The sequence below is a fragment of the Castanea sativa genome, chromosome 8 (genome assembly GCF_040712315.1).
Source record: "Castanea sativa cultivar Marrone di Chiusa Pesio chromosome 8, ASM4071231v1".
NCBI lineage: Eukaryota > Viridiplantae > Streptophyta > Magnoliopsida > Fagales > Fagaceae > Castanea > Castanea sativa.
The window spans coordinates 55427167-55439191 of NC_134020.1; the positions used below are offsets into that span (position 1 = coordinate 55427167).

Consider the following 12025-nt stretch of genomic DNA (forward strand, 5'->3'; position numbering starts at 1 on the left):
CCTAAAGTGCATCATGTTACAGAATGAAGCAACATTTATGAAATGCACAATATTATTGTACAGTTTTGAAGAATATTTATGGGATATATCCGAGAAAGGGAAACATATAGTGATACCATATTAATTCGAGATTTTAGTACACAACAAACAGTGCATTTAATTTAGGATTTCAGTTGTATTAACAAACATGAAAAAAAAAAGCGGGCGGGAATACAATAGGGTGGATGTAAATCGAGCCATGGAACCGGAGCAAATAACTTCTTAGACAACAAATCAGGTGGGCTTGAAGGGGATGCCAAAACAACACGCTGTTCCCATGCATATTATAAAGCTTGTTTTGTGTTCTTTTGTTTACAATTTCCAGAACGGCGTAGGATTCTCTGCAGTTCTTTAGATTAACTTCACCGTCAAGTCCTTAGAATCCTACTGAAAACAAGAGGAGCTCAAAAAGATCTTAAAAATTGTAACCTCTTAAGGATTCCTTGACTCATCATAAAATACACAACAACGGCAAGTAAAAGGACGAGTACAATGGCCCACAAGCTCAATCCTCCTGAAAAATTGAAATTAAAAACATTAAAAAAAAAAACACCAAGAAATGAAAGGAAATCCCAAGTCAACACAAAATAATTTAAAATATGGAAAAAAGAGTTGAAGGTATCTTGTGTATTAGATATATGTATCGTGTCCCTCTTACAACATGTTGGTCCCACAATTGTGGGACTTACATGTTGTGAGAGAAAAGACGCAAACATTCGATTCATCATAGAAATTAAGTTTTCCAACCAATACCCTTTGAGTGCATTTTGCTTTCAATAATCTTTCACAAGTGTTTTGCTTATGAGCCCTTCAGGAAATGAGACTCCTCTATCCCCTTTAGGTATAGAGGTACTGAATATTTTTTAGTTTCTACCTCTGTAAAAGATCCAGAAGTCAAATTTATTTGGGGTTCATTATGCTTTGAGTCCTGGCACAGCCCACTTGTACCCAATGAGAGCTCAGTCAGGTTTTATCAATCAACAGTGTTAAAGATGAGAATGAAATAACATAGAGAAGCGGAAGAGAAAGAGAGAGGAACACGATGGATTACATGGTTTGGCCAACAGCCTACATCCATGGGATAAAGCCTAGCTCTTATATATACCTCATTAAGGGTTCACTACTAGAAAGCACCGACGCAGCTATAGGGTTGCCGTACCAGAGTCCGAAGTGGGGTGCGGTGGCCGCTGCCCACACGTCGGTGCCGCATCATATATTTTTTTTTTTTTTTTTAGGTTTCCGGATTTGCGCCGACTCGCGCCAATTCGGCTCCAACGCGCGCCGAACCGGCCGAATCGGATTGTATCGGCCGAATATCGGTGTGTTTCGGCCGGAAAAAGGAAATCGGCCGGTAAGAAAAAAAAAATTAAACGAAAATACTGGTGGATATTGATACAAGATAGCCGTTGTTGCCGTCACAATTTCACTGGCCTTAACCCCTTTCTTCTTCTTCTTCTTCTTCGTCCTCTTCTTCCTTTTTTTTCGCCATAGCCCAGCCTTCTGTTCTGTTTCTTTTTTTTTTATAAGTTTTGTTAAATGACTTTGTTAACAACTTAAAAGGCTTTATTTTGTTTTTTGTGCCTCTTTGACCAAACACGTGAGCCACATCTTCCCTTTTTTTTTTTTTAATGGGAAGCTACATCTATTTTAATACCTGCCACATATATCATTTATTTTGTTTTTGGACTGACCAAATACGTGAGCCACTAAGCCACATCTTTTTTTATTTATTTATGGGAAGCCTCATCTATTTTAATACTTCTGTCAATAATTCAAGTGTCAAAAACTTTTATGTACTTATTATTATTATTATTATTATTATTATTATTATTATTATATGAGTTTTCTATTATTATTATTATATAAAAAAGCATGCTTAGCAATATATAAAATATATAAATAAAAACATTTTTAATAATTTTTTAATTGTTGCACCCCGCCGCACCCGCATCTTATTTTTTTCAAAAATTGTCGAGTCCCGCACCTGCACCTGTACCCGCACCTGAATCTGGAAACGCACCTGTGCTTCATAGGTTCACTGTAATCGTTGACTTGAGTATACAATAAAATGTAGTCGATAGGGCTCTATCCCGTGGATGTAGACCATTGGCAGAACCACGTAATTCCTCATGTTCTTTTCTCTTTCTTGCTTCTGCTTCTTTATATTATTTTATTATCATCTTTAATAGAGTATTAAAGCCACTTTCCTATGGCCAATTGCTTTTGTAGTGTTGTTGGTGGTTGTTGGTAGGTCTTGGTGATTGTGGTTGCTAGTGGTTGTTCTTGGCTTGTTGTCTCTTTGCCGTCACCAGTGGCTGTTCATTGTTGTTGTTGGTTGTGGTGGTGGTGGTGTTGTGGATCCAACCTAAAGGAACAACTCTGACCCGAGATCCAAATTTGACCCATAACACAGCTTGGTAAATCTTGGTGGTTGGCCTCTGTTTTTGTTCTCGGTGGATCGGTGGCGGTTTCTGACCATCCTCCACTGATCTTAGTTGTTTCTGTTGTTCTCGATGTTTCTCGGTAGATTTTTTTTGTTGTAGGTTGTTGTTTTCGGCATATTCCGATAAGTCTTGGCAAATCTAGTCATGGAGGTTGCTCGCTGGAGATTGCGGTAGCTTTTCCGGCAGTCCCAGGGTGGTTCTCTTAATGGTTGCTGGCTGTTGTTGTCATCGAAGTTGTTGGTTGCCACCGCTATGGTCGTCAGTGAGTGCTGAGGCTACCCTTGTTCGGTTCAAGGTTTAAGCATTCCCTTTCCAAGGTAAGGATAACTCAATCTTTTAAAGGAATACAACTCGTTTGGTGGATAAGGAGTCGTTCGGGTACAAGTATTTGGCTATTCCCTATCTTGGATAGGATAAAAAGTTATTTGGCAAATACCTTTTTTTTGTTTGGGTTTAGGTTCTGCCTCTCCCTTATCCGTGATAAGGAAAACCTAGCCCCTATAAAACCTCTAATTGGTTACCTATTTCGTATTGAAGAACTTCAGCCAATTCATCTCAGGTTTTTGGTTGGTTCCCTTAAGTTTTGGCCAGTTTGTATCATTTTTCAGCCTCTTAAAGCAAGTTGGCACTTTATAGAAGTTGTTTAGAGTTTATTTATTACAAGCTGGACCTATATGACTTTATGCTCCAGCTTGAGGGGGAGTGTTAAATGATATTGGGTTGATGTAATGGCCCCAGAGGCCCAATTATGTTGTAAGCCCATGTAGGGCTAATCCAAGCTTTTAGCCTCTATATATACTTTGTTAAGGATTCAAGGTAATCGTTAAATTGAGTAAACAATAAAGAGATATGTAGCCACAAAGACTTTATCCTGTGGATGTAGGCCGTTGGCCAAACCAAGTAATCCCTGGCGTTCTCTCTTTCTTGCATTTGCTTTGGGGTGGTCATCGGATCTCGTAGGTTGTTTGTCATAGTCAACACATTTTGTGTTGCCAATGGCTTTTTCTTGGCTATGGTTAATCTCAAAGGTTGGCTTTTGTTTTTTTGTTCTTGGTATTAGTCTGTTGAGGGTTACCAAAAACCTCCTCCAACCTCGGAGGTTGTTTTAGTTCTAAGTGGTGGTCGTAAGATCTCAGAGGTTTTTCGTCAGATCTCACTTCTTTTTTGTTGTTCTCAGTATCTTGACATATGTCAAATTACCAACTGTCTCAAAAGCTTACATTGTTAGAAAATGGTGAATTTAATTATAATTCTAACACTCCTTCTCACATATGGGCCTAAACTCCCACTTAATAAGTGGGGTTTAACAAGTGAGATTTTTAACATTTTAAATGGAAGGTAGAGCAAAGTTAGGTATCGAATTTAGGATCTCCTGCTCTGATATTATGTTAAATTATTGATTGTCCCAACAAACAAGTTTAGAGGGTAAATAGCAGTCTGTCCATTGCCAACCCAACCCAGCCCAACAACAAAGGAAGGAATGCATTATTAAATAATAAGATCAGAAAATCTAGGGAGGCGTGTACCAATTTTATCCTCTTCCTCAAATAGTGTGACTCTTGCACTTGAGTCCAGGGATATAGATGCCAAAGCCCTGCATTCAGAGTTTAGATGCTTCACTGTCAATTTAATTAAAGGAAACGTTGCAGCATTATTGTTATTAAGAAGCAAAATGCAGACTTGTTTATTACAACCTTGAGTCATGCGCGAATGAAAGTGCAGTTACAAAGCCAAGGTGTGCTTTCCTAACAATTGTCTGAACCTGCTTACTGGATGAATTTAAAATAAAAATGTCTCCTTGAGTTGTCCCACTGCACGTCAACCAATCAAAGGGAGGAAATGTTAAGTGTTCAAGAAGATGCATCGTATGAGCATGAACAGTAAATATTGTAATGGAAGAAAAAAAAGTTTTCTTTATCAGAAATAAAGGAAATCCTTTCCACAAAGGATTGGACCAAGCAAGTTAGTTCTAGCCATTTCAAGACTGCCAACAGATGTTGATTATTGAAAAGAAAGGCTGAACTTGAAGGCAGCAACAGCTGCTGTCATAATTTTCCTTAAGCGAATGGTCTTAGAAACCAAACCATTGCAAAATGTCTTCAAAAGCATTTAAATTATATTCTTTCTCAAGTCTTGACCAGTGACTGAGATCAGAGATTCTCTACGGTAGATTACTCTAGAAGGGAGAATTGTTGGCGATAAAAAGCACAATCACATACATAAAAGATACAAAACTTAAAAAATAAAACCATGAGGGAGGTGAAAATTCATCTCCTTGAGCACTTGAAACTAGCAAATCAAGTTTTTACCAGGCAAGGAGCTTTCCATCTGGTGAAACACTAAAGGCGGAAATTGTGTCACGAACTACAGTCTTTGATCCCATCCTTTTCCATGTTTTTGTATCCCATGTTACAATGCTTCCACCTTTACCTGTGTAGAATAATAATCACAATGGTCAGCTCATGAAACGGTACTGTAACTTCTTTCAGAAACTGGGAGGATGGATTCTGGTCTGATTTTCACCTGTCACTGCAGCAATATATAGAACCTGATTCATATCATTACTCTCAGAAAATCTACAAAAGCAGAAAACCTCATCCTGTATGTTAACAATCTTATTAGTTCAACCAGATGCTAGAAGAATTATCAAATCAAATCAAAGGAAAAGCACTAAGACTTTTAAAAGATGTACTACTATTATATCTGTGAGATACACACTAATATAAAATCATATGCAAGAAAAATAAAATATTTCAATAATATATAACTGGAATTAAACAGTAAAAAAGAGAGTAAAAATTAAAGAGCAGAAGTTACTTTTAAATTACGTGGCAAATATCATCATTTAAAATAGAGTTTCTATCAAATACAAAAATTATAATGCAATAGATTATTAATAGTTCTAATATACAAACTAGTATACTTACACTATGCTACATGGCAAAAACATGTCATATAACATGTCTTTTTATATTGAGCCACATAATGCAAGCACAATGTGTAAGACCCTTTTTTGTTAGTAAAATAAAATAAAATAAATTTTTTTTTTTGGGTACATTTTAAGAAAATTAAAAACAAACTGATTTTTTTTTTTCAAAATTTTTATAAACTTTTGATAATAGTGTAGAGAGAGAGAGAGAGAGAGAGAGAGTCCACTTGGTGCGACCATAGCGTGTTGTAACTTTTATTTTATAGTACATCTAGTATATGATATTCTGATTTCTACATACATTTAGCCAGTAGGTTAGCCAACTCATTATTTTTGTAGTATTTAATAATACAATCCTCTTCGGCATGTTGATATTTAATAACCATACAATTGAGAATTAAACTGCATTGCATGTTAAAATCATCAAACAAATCTACTTGAATAGATGCAGTTGTCAACTTAGAAAGCCAAGTGTCAAATTCAACTAAAGTTCCGAATAAAAAGATTTTCCCTCATGACGGAATTTTAATTGATTGCTCACATTTTCCTTTGACAGTGAAGCTACGGCTATTTTGGAAGTCACATCCCAAACCGTAGCAGGACCACTATTTCCCAAGGAGACAAGGTACTTCCCATCAGGGCTGCAAGACAACAAAGCCAGCGTATCAGTATAAGCTCTTCATTACAAATAAAAGAGATAACACGTACAAATTCCCCTTTTCCTTTTTTTGGATATTGAAATTTAAGAGTAATATTTCAAGTGCATGCTATCAACCTGAAATCTACATCCTTCACAGATTTATGAGCACCGGCTTTATCGAGAATAACTTCCATGCTAGGCCACTTGATGACCCTTAAATTTCCATCCTGTAGTTCACAAAATTCAGATAGTCATATGGCATCTTACATCTGCATGAACCAATACACATTTGGAAAATATGTTCCCCCCTACTGGCTGAAACTGAAGCAATCCTGTGGGCTCTGCACCTAGCAAATGGGGAGCAATGGAGGAATATTTTATAGTTGAAAGCGACTCAAAATTCAGCATCAACGCCATTTTGGATTGTTCAGGCAACCCCAGGTGGTCAATCTCATCTAAGGTTTTTGACATCAATTATTTTGCTAAGTCCTTTTCTTCGTGTCTTTTCCATTGGATTAATAGAAGCGGAAACGCTGTTGCCCATGCAACAGCAAAGTATGCATTAGCTAGTTTGTGTTCTCTCTGTTTGGTTCAGGGCAATCTTCCAGACAAATTGGCTTCTGTTTGTGAGGAAGATGCCCTGGCTTTGTCTGTTTCCATTTGATTAATAGATTGAAGTTTACCAAAAAAAAAAAGACACATTTGGAAAAGAGATTCAGCAATGGCATAGATGAAACATGAGTTAACTTCATTAAACAACACACAAAACTCATTGCTTGAATAGATGTTGATCATCAGAAAAGAAAACGAGAGGGTTGATCATGCTGGGGGTAAAATATTACAAAAAAGAAGATATATTAATTGTACGAGGTAAAATTATATTCTGATTTGGTCATTGAAAATTTGCAATGACTACAATGTATTTTCTAACAAAAATTTAAATATGTAAAATTCAAACACAACCAACACATACAACTTACACATAAAAATTGTAATTAGACATCTGTAAAAAAACATTCATGCTAATTCCTGTCCAACATCTCAACGTTATGCAGCAAACAAGTAGTCTAGAAAATGTGAAAGACGATACTACCTCACCACCAGCAGCAAGTGCAGAACCCTCATTGTTAAACTTTAATGCTAACTGCTGTCCAACATCTTCCAACCGGGTGAGCTCTTTATCAGACCGATTTAGAACTAATTTTTTAATTTCCTCGCTCTTTTCTTCATCTATTACATACAATCTGCATAAAAAATGCTCAATTAATGGTTTAATTTATAAAACTCAGGCACATCTTTAAAAAGTTGAGTTCCTTCACCTTTATGCTATGAGATACACTAATATAATACATCTTTGTAAGTTACAAAACTTAGTTTAGAACACTGATTTTAATTGCAACAAATGCCATTCATTCTATTATTATTATTATTTTTTTGATAAGTTCATTCTATTATTTATTACTACAGATATATTATTCATTCTCAAGAATCATGATGATTGGTGAGTTTACAAAGGCAAAAACATGAGAAGATGAATACCTGCAACTCTTGGGGAATGAACAAACGACACCGTCTCCGCGTGGGTGAACCGCCATTCTATACGGCAAATCAGAGTCAGTTACAAACTTAGACACCTGAAAATCAGAAGAGAGACAATTTATGCATAAATTCAAAATGCTATCCCAAAAGCTTGGCACTAAGGGCACGTATGGTAATCTGTAATAGACCCTGTAATGTAATAGATATTCCAAACAAATTACGACTCAATTGTTTGGTTGTGCTTTTATTACAAGTAATAGTTATTCCTTAGGAATAGCTAATCTTTTAAATAAAGAATAACTATTCCTTAGCAAAATTTTGTAATAGTCAATCCTTAACTTGTGTAATAGCTATAAAAATGAAAATTCCTAAAAACACAAGCAAAACAGCCGCTCAGCCTCTCTCTCTCTCTCTCTCTCTGTCCCTAATTCACAACTTTCTTTTTCATGCTTTGTTATTCACAACAATTATAGCTCTTCTTCTATTTTCTCCTCCACCATTATTCTCACTGTTGGTTCTGTAATCATTTTTATTTATTCTCACTATTGGTTCTGTATTCAATGACATCACAGTGATATGAAAAGACATGCTAGATTATACAATTTGGTTTTGAAATTTTTTTAAATGATAAACAATTTTTTAAAAATATGATATTATTTTAATATTTTACACAGAAACTAGCATATTGGTGTAAGATGCGACCCTTTTTTTTTTTTTTTAAAATGTTTATGAAGATATTAATTTTGAAAAAACAATATTAATGATATAATTTGTTTCAGTATTTTTTTTTAATAAGTAAAATGTTTAACGCAAGAAATAATATTTTCAGTATATATGTAACAAAATACTAAGTCTTAAGTCTAATTCACAAAAAGTGTATATTCCATTTTCTTATATTCCTCGTAATAAAAATTCCTAATAAAAATTCCTATTACATTGTAATACGAATTACCTAAGATGCACAAGCACTTCATTTAGAGTGCCGTACCCTGTCATATCAGTGCGCACCCATGTCATATTAGTGTCTGGCCGTTTTATATTATAATTTTTCAAAAATTGCTCCTATCACAGTGTCGTGCCTGTGTCGGTACAACACTTCATCTGGGGTGCCGTACCCATGTTAGACCCGGCACACTTCTACACGCATGTCCCAACTGTTTCCTTTTTTTTCTTTTCTTTTCTTTTTTTTTTTTTTTCGGGAGCGACACTTATCTTTTTTTTCTTAGTTTATATTCTAATTTCTAGAAAATATATTGAATAATTAAATCCAATTCCCGCTATGCCGTTTCCTAAATTTTTTCAAAAATTACCGTGTCGCCGTGTCATAACCGTATCTGTGTCCCGTGTTAAACTTTGAACTGCGATTTGACCTAAAACCTAATTGCTATTTTGATACTAACAATTACTACTGATCCTCGAAGTCAACAAAAGCCCTAAATCTATGTAAACAAATAAACAAATTTCAGAAACGAAAAATTGAAATAGAAATCGAAATCAGAATAATAATAAGAAATTGAATTTACAGGATTTTTGGAAAGAGACTTGGCGGTGAAATCGAATTCGACGAGAAGGACAGCGTTTGGGATACCACTCCTACCCTCGCCGCCACCGCCGGCCAAAACGATGTAGCTCTTCTGAGCCGATTTTGATTTTGACTTTGCGTTGGAAACTTCATCGCTGGTGGATGGATCTGGATCTGGATCTGGATCTGGATCTGGAAGTTTGTACCAAACCCAATCGGCCGAATATAAAGGCAGACCGTATTTCTGAAAGTTGTGAGTAAGAGGCACAATCCTGATCTTCTTCCTCGGCATTTCAAACGTATCGAGCCTTTGGTCGTCTAAAGTATAAAGCTACAAATTCATTTCCCCAAACCACTGTTATATGAGAGGTATGCACTGTGCTCGAAAGAATATGAGATTTTAGTTCAGTGCCCCATGACTATTCGTTGACACGACTACATGCGTTTCAAAATCAACACATGTCACGGTCCACCACTGGACCTAAGTCTCACCTTGGGATAATAGTTTTTTTTTTTTTTTTTGGTTGAATTAGATGTGTAATCTATTTTTTACATCATATTTTAATTTAGTCTTTAACTTTTTAATTTTATTAATTTGGTTTCTAACATTTTAATATCATGTTAATTTAGTATCCGCTGTTATATATTGGATGAAAATTGCTTAGACAAACAACCAAAATATAATTTTAGTTTATTGTTACATCAATATAAGCTAATTTTTTATTTTAGTCATTAAACACGTTATCAATTTTTATCCAAAAAATGATTGCAGGACTAAATTGACCTGATAAAGAAATGTTAAAGACCAAATTAGTGTATAGAATAAGGACCAAATACGTAATTTACCCAACTTTTTTTTATTTAAAAATAAAAAATAAAAGCTTTTTTTTTCTACAATTAAAAAAAATCGAAATTTTACAAATTTTACCGTTTTACTTTTGCATTTATTTATGGTGCTCGTTATCGAATGGTAAATAACCTTAGCTAAAGTTGAGTTTTATGTATTTTTAATTAACTTAATTAATAGGGTAAATTCTACTAACATATCATGAGATTTAAGTTAATACCAATCAGATTCAAAACTTTTCAAAACTAGCAAATTTAGTCTATAAACAATTAGTTACTTTTTCTAAACTATTTTAGGTAGGGTTGTCTAGAGACCCAGCCAACCCGACCCACCTGCCGTCGCTGATCGAACTCGACCCACCGACGACCGATCCAACTTCTCCGACGATCGACAACAGGTTTGTTCCTCCAAAACCCGAGTTTGGCGGGTCGGATGTCGGTTTTCCTTCTCCAGAATCTGATTAAACCGATCTGACCTACCCACAAGATTACCGGCGATATTTGGTAGATCCGATGAGATCTAGACCATTTTCGTCAAGATCTCGGTGAGATTTCGCCAAATCTAGCCAAGATCTTGCCGAAAATGGCCTAGATTAGGCCGGATCTGGAGAACCTTCAAAGATTTTGGCTGGAGTTGGGCCGTTTTCATGTCAGATTTTCATCGTTTACATGCCAGTTTTCGCCGTTTTCTAGATTTTCGACCCCAACCCACCCGTTTGCCGCTTGTTGATGGTCTGATCCGCACGATCCATTTACTCCGGCGGTCGGCAACGGGTGCATTTTTTTGCCACTCGATTCCGGCGGGTCGGTTCCGGGTTAGACACAAACCCGACCAGGACCAACTCGTGGACAACTCTAATTTTAGAGACCAAGTTGGCTTTAGGGACCAAATTGGTTAATTTTGAAAAGTTTTGAATTTTGTTAGTATTAGCCCAAACCTCAAGGTATGTTAATGAAACTTACCCTAATTAATAAAATCTTTTATCCTCAAATAATAGACATGATATTCAAACTCTACTTATACTAAAAACAAATTAGTATCTTGGCTTGATAATAAAAATAAAAATAATCATGAATATAACAATTGTCCCTAGTATTACTAGCCTTAAATATAAAATAGCCTAGAGTAATGTTACAACAATTTTTTCATAATTTATTGGGTGGTAAATTGTGTCATCACTTTTATATAGACTGACTTGCAATTATATATCTCATTTTAACGGTTGCAAAAAAAAAAAAAAAAAAATGTATTCCTAAGTTTGCATTTGGCATTTGACACTTTTTTTCCCTAAGATTTTCTTATTTATGTATAGTTTTTTAAAACTTTAAATTTTTTAATGGTATAACAATATTTTTATCCACTTTCAATACACTAATTGCCAAACCATGCAATGCAAGTTGAAAGCTATTTGATGAGTTTTGAAGAAATAGCCATTGGTGGTGGAATGGGTCTGATGAAGAAGAAGGAGAAGCCGTTGGAACTCTGAAGAAGAAAGAAATAAAGAATAAGAAGTTAGAAGAGTGGGTGTGACTTGATAGAGAAGAAGAAGAAGAAGCTCTTGGAACTCTGAAGAAGAAAGAAATAAAGAATAAGAAGTTAGAAGAGTGGGTGTGACTTGATAGAGACAAGTCAGGAGAATGGGTCCCATATGTTTGGTTTTTTTACAACTTTGCCACTATAACTCATATTGCATAATTTGAAAACACCAAAATTTTATTTTCAGTTTTCATTACTCAAACTCAATTTTTGAGTTTTGAGTGATGAGAACTTAACTCAAGAATTTATCCAAACAAACTATAACTCAGTGGGCCTTACATTTTTTGAGTTTTGAGTGATGAAAATTGAGTTATATAATTCAGTTTTTACCAATCCAAACACCTTCTTATCATCTTCTTATTGGCAATTGCTCTATTTATGAAGCCATTTTCCTATCTATTTGTGGTTGGGTACACTTTCATATCTCTCTTATATATAAATTTGATGCCATTTCTTTCATCAATCTGCTATTCAAATATTTTTCTTGTTATTACCTCAATTGTTGTTCTTCCTATAGAGCCTCACATTT

At 35.2% G+C, this 12025-nt stretch overlaps 1 protein-coding gene across 1 annotated transcript; it reads right to left on the reverse strand.

The window, feature by feature from the left end:
* Window positions 1-92: 92 nt before the first annotated feature.
* LOC142607310 (SEC12-like protein 2) lies at window positions 93-9571 on the reverse strand. Its single transcript, XM_075778752.1, has 10 exons — window positions 9115-9571; window positions 7592-7686; window positions 7146-7296; window positions 6188-6279; window positions 5954-6053; window positions 5007-5082; window positions 4793-4913; window positions 4178-4294; window positions 4010-4077; window positions 93-553 (listed from the first exon to the last, which is right to left on the reverse strand). Exons 1-10 carry the CDS (start codon window positions 9403-9405, stop codon window positions 444-446), a joined length of 1221 nt encoding a protein of 406 aa, XP_075634867.1. The 5' UTR covers window positions 9406-9571; the 3' UTR covers window positions 93-443.
* Between the last annotated feature and the right edge of the window lie 2454 nt (window positions 9572-12025).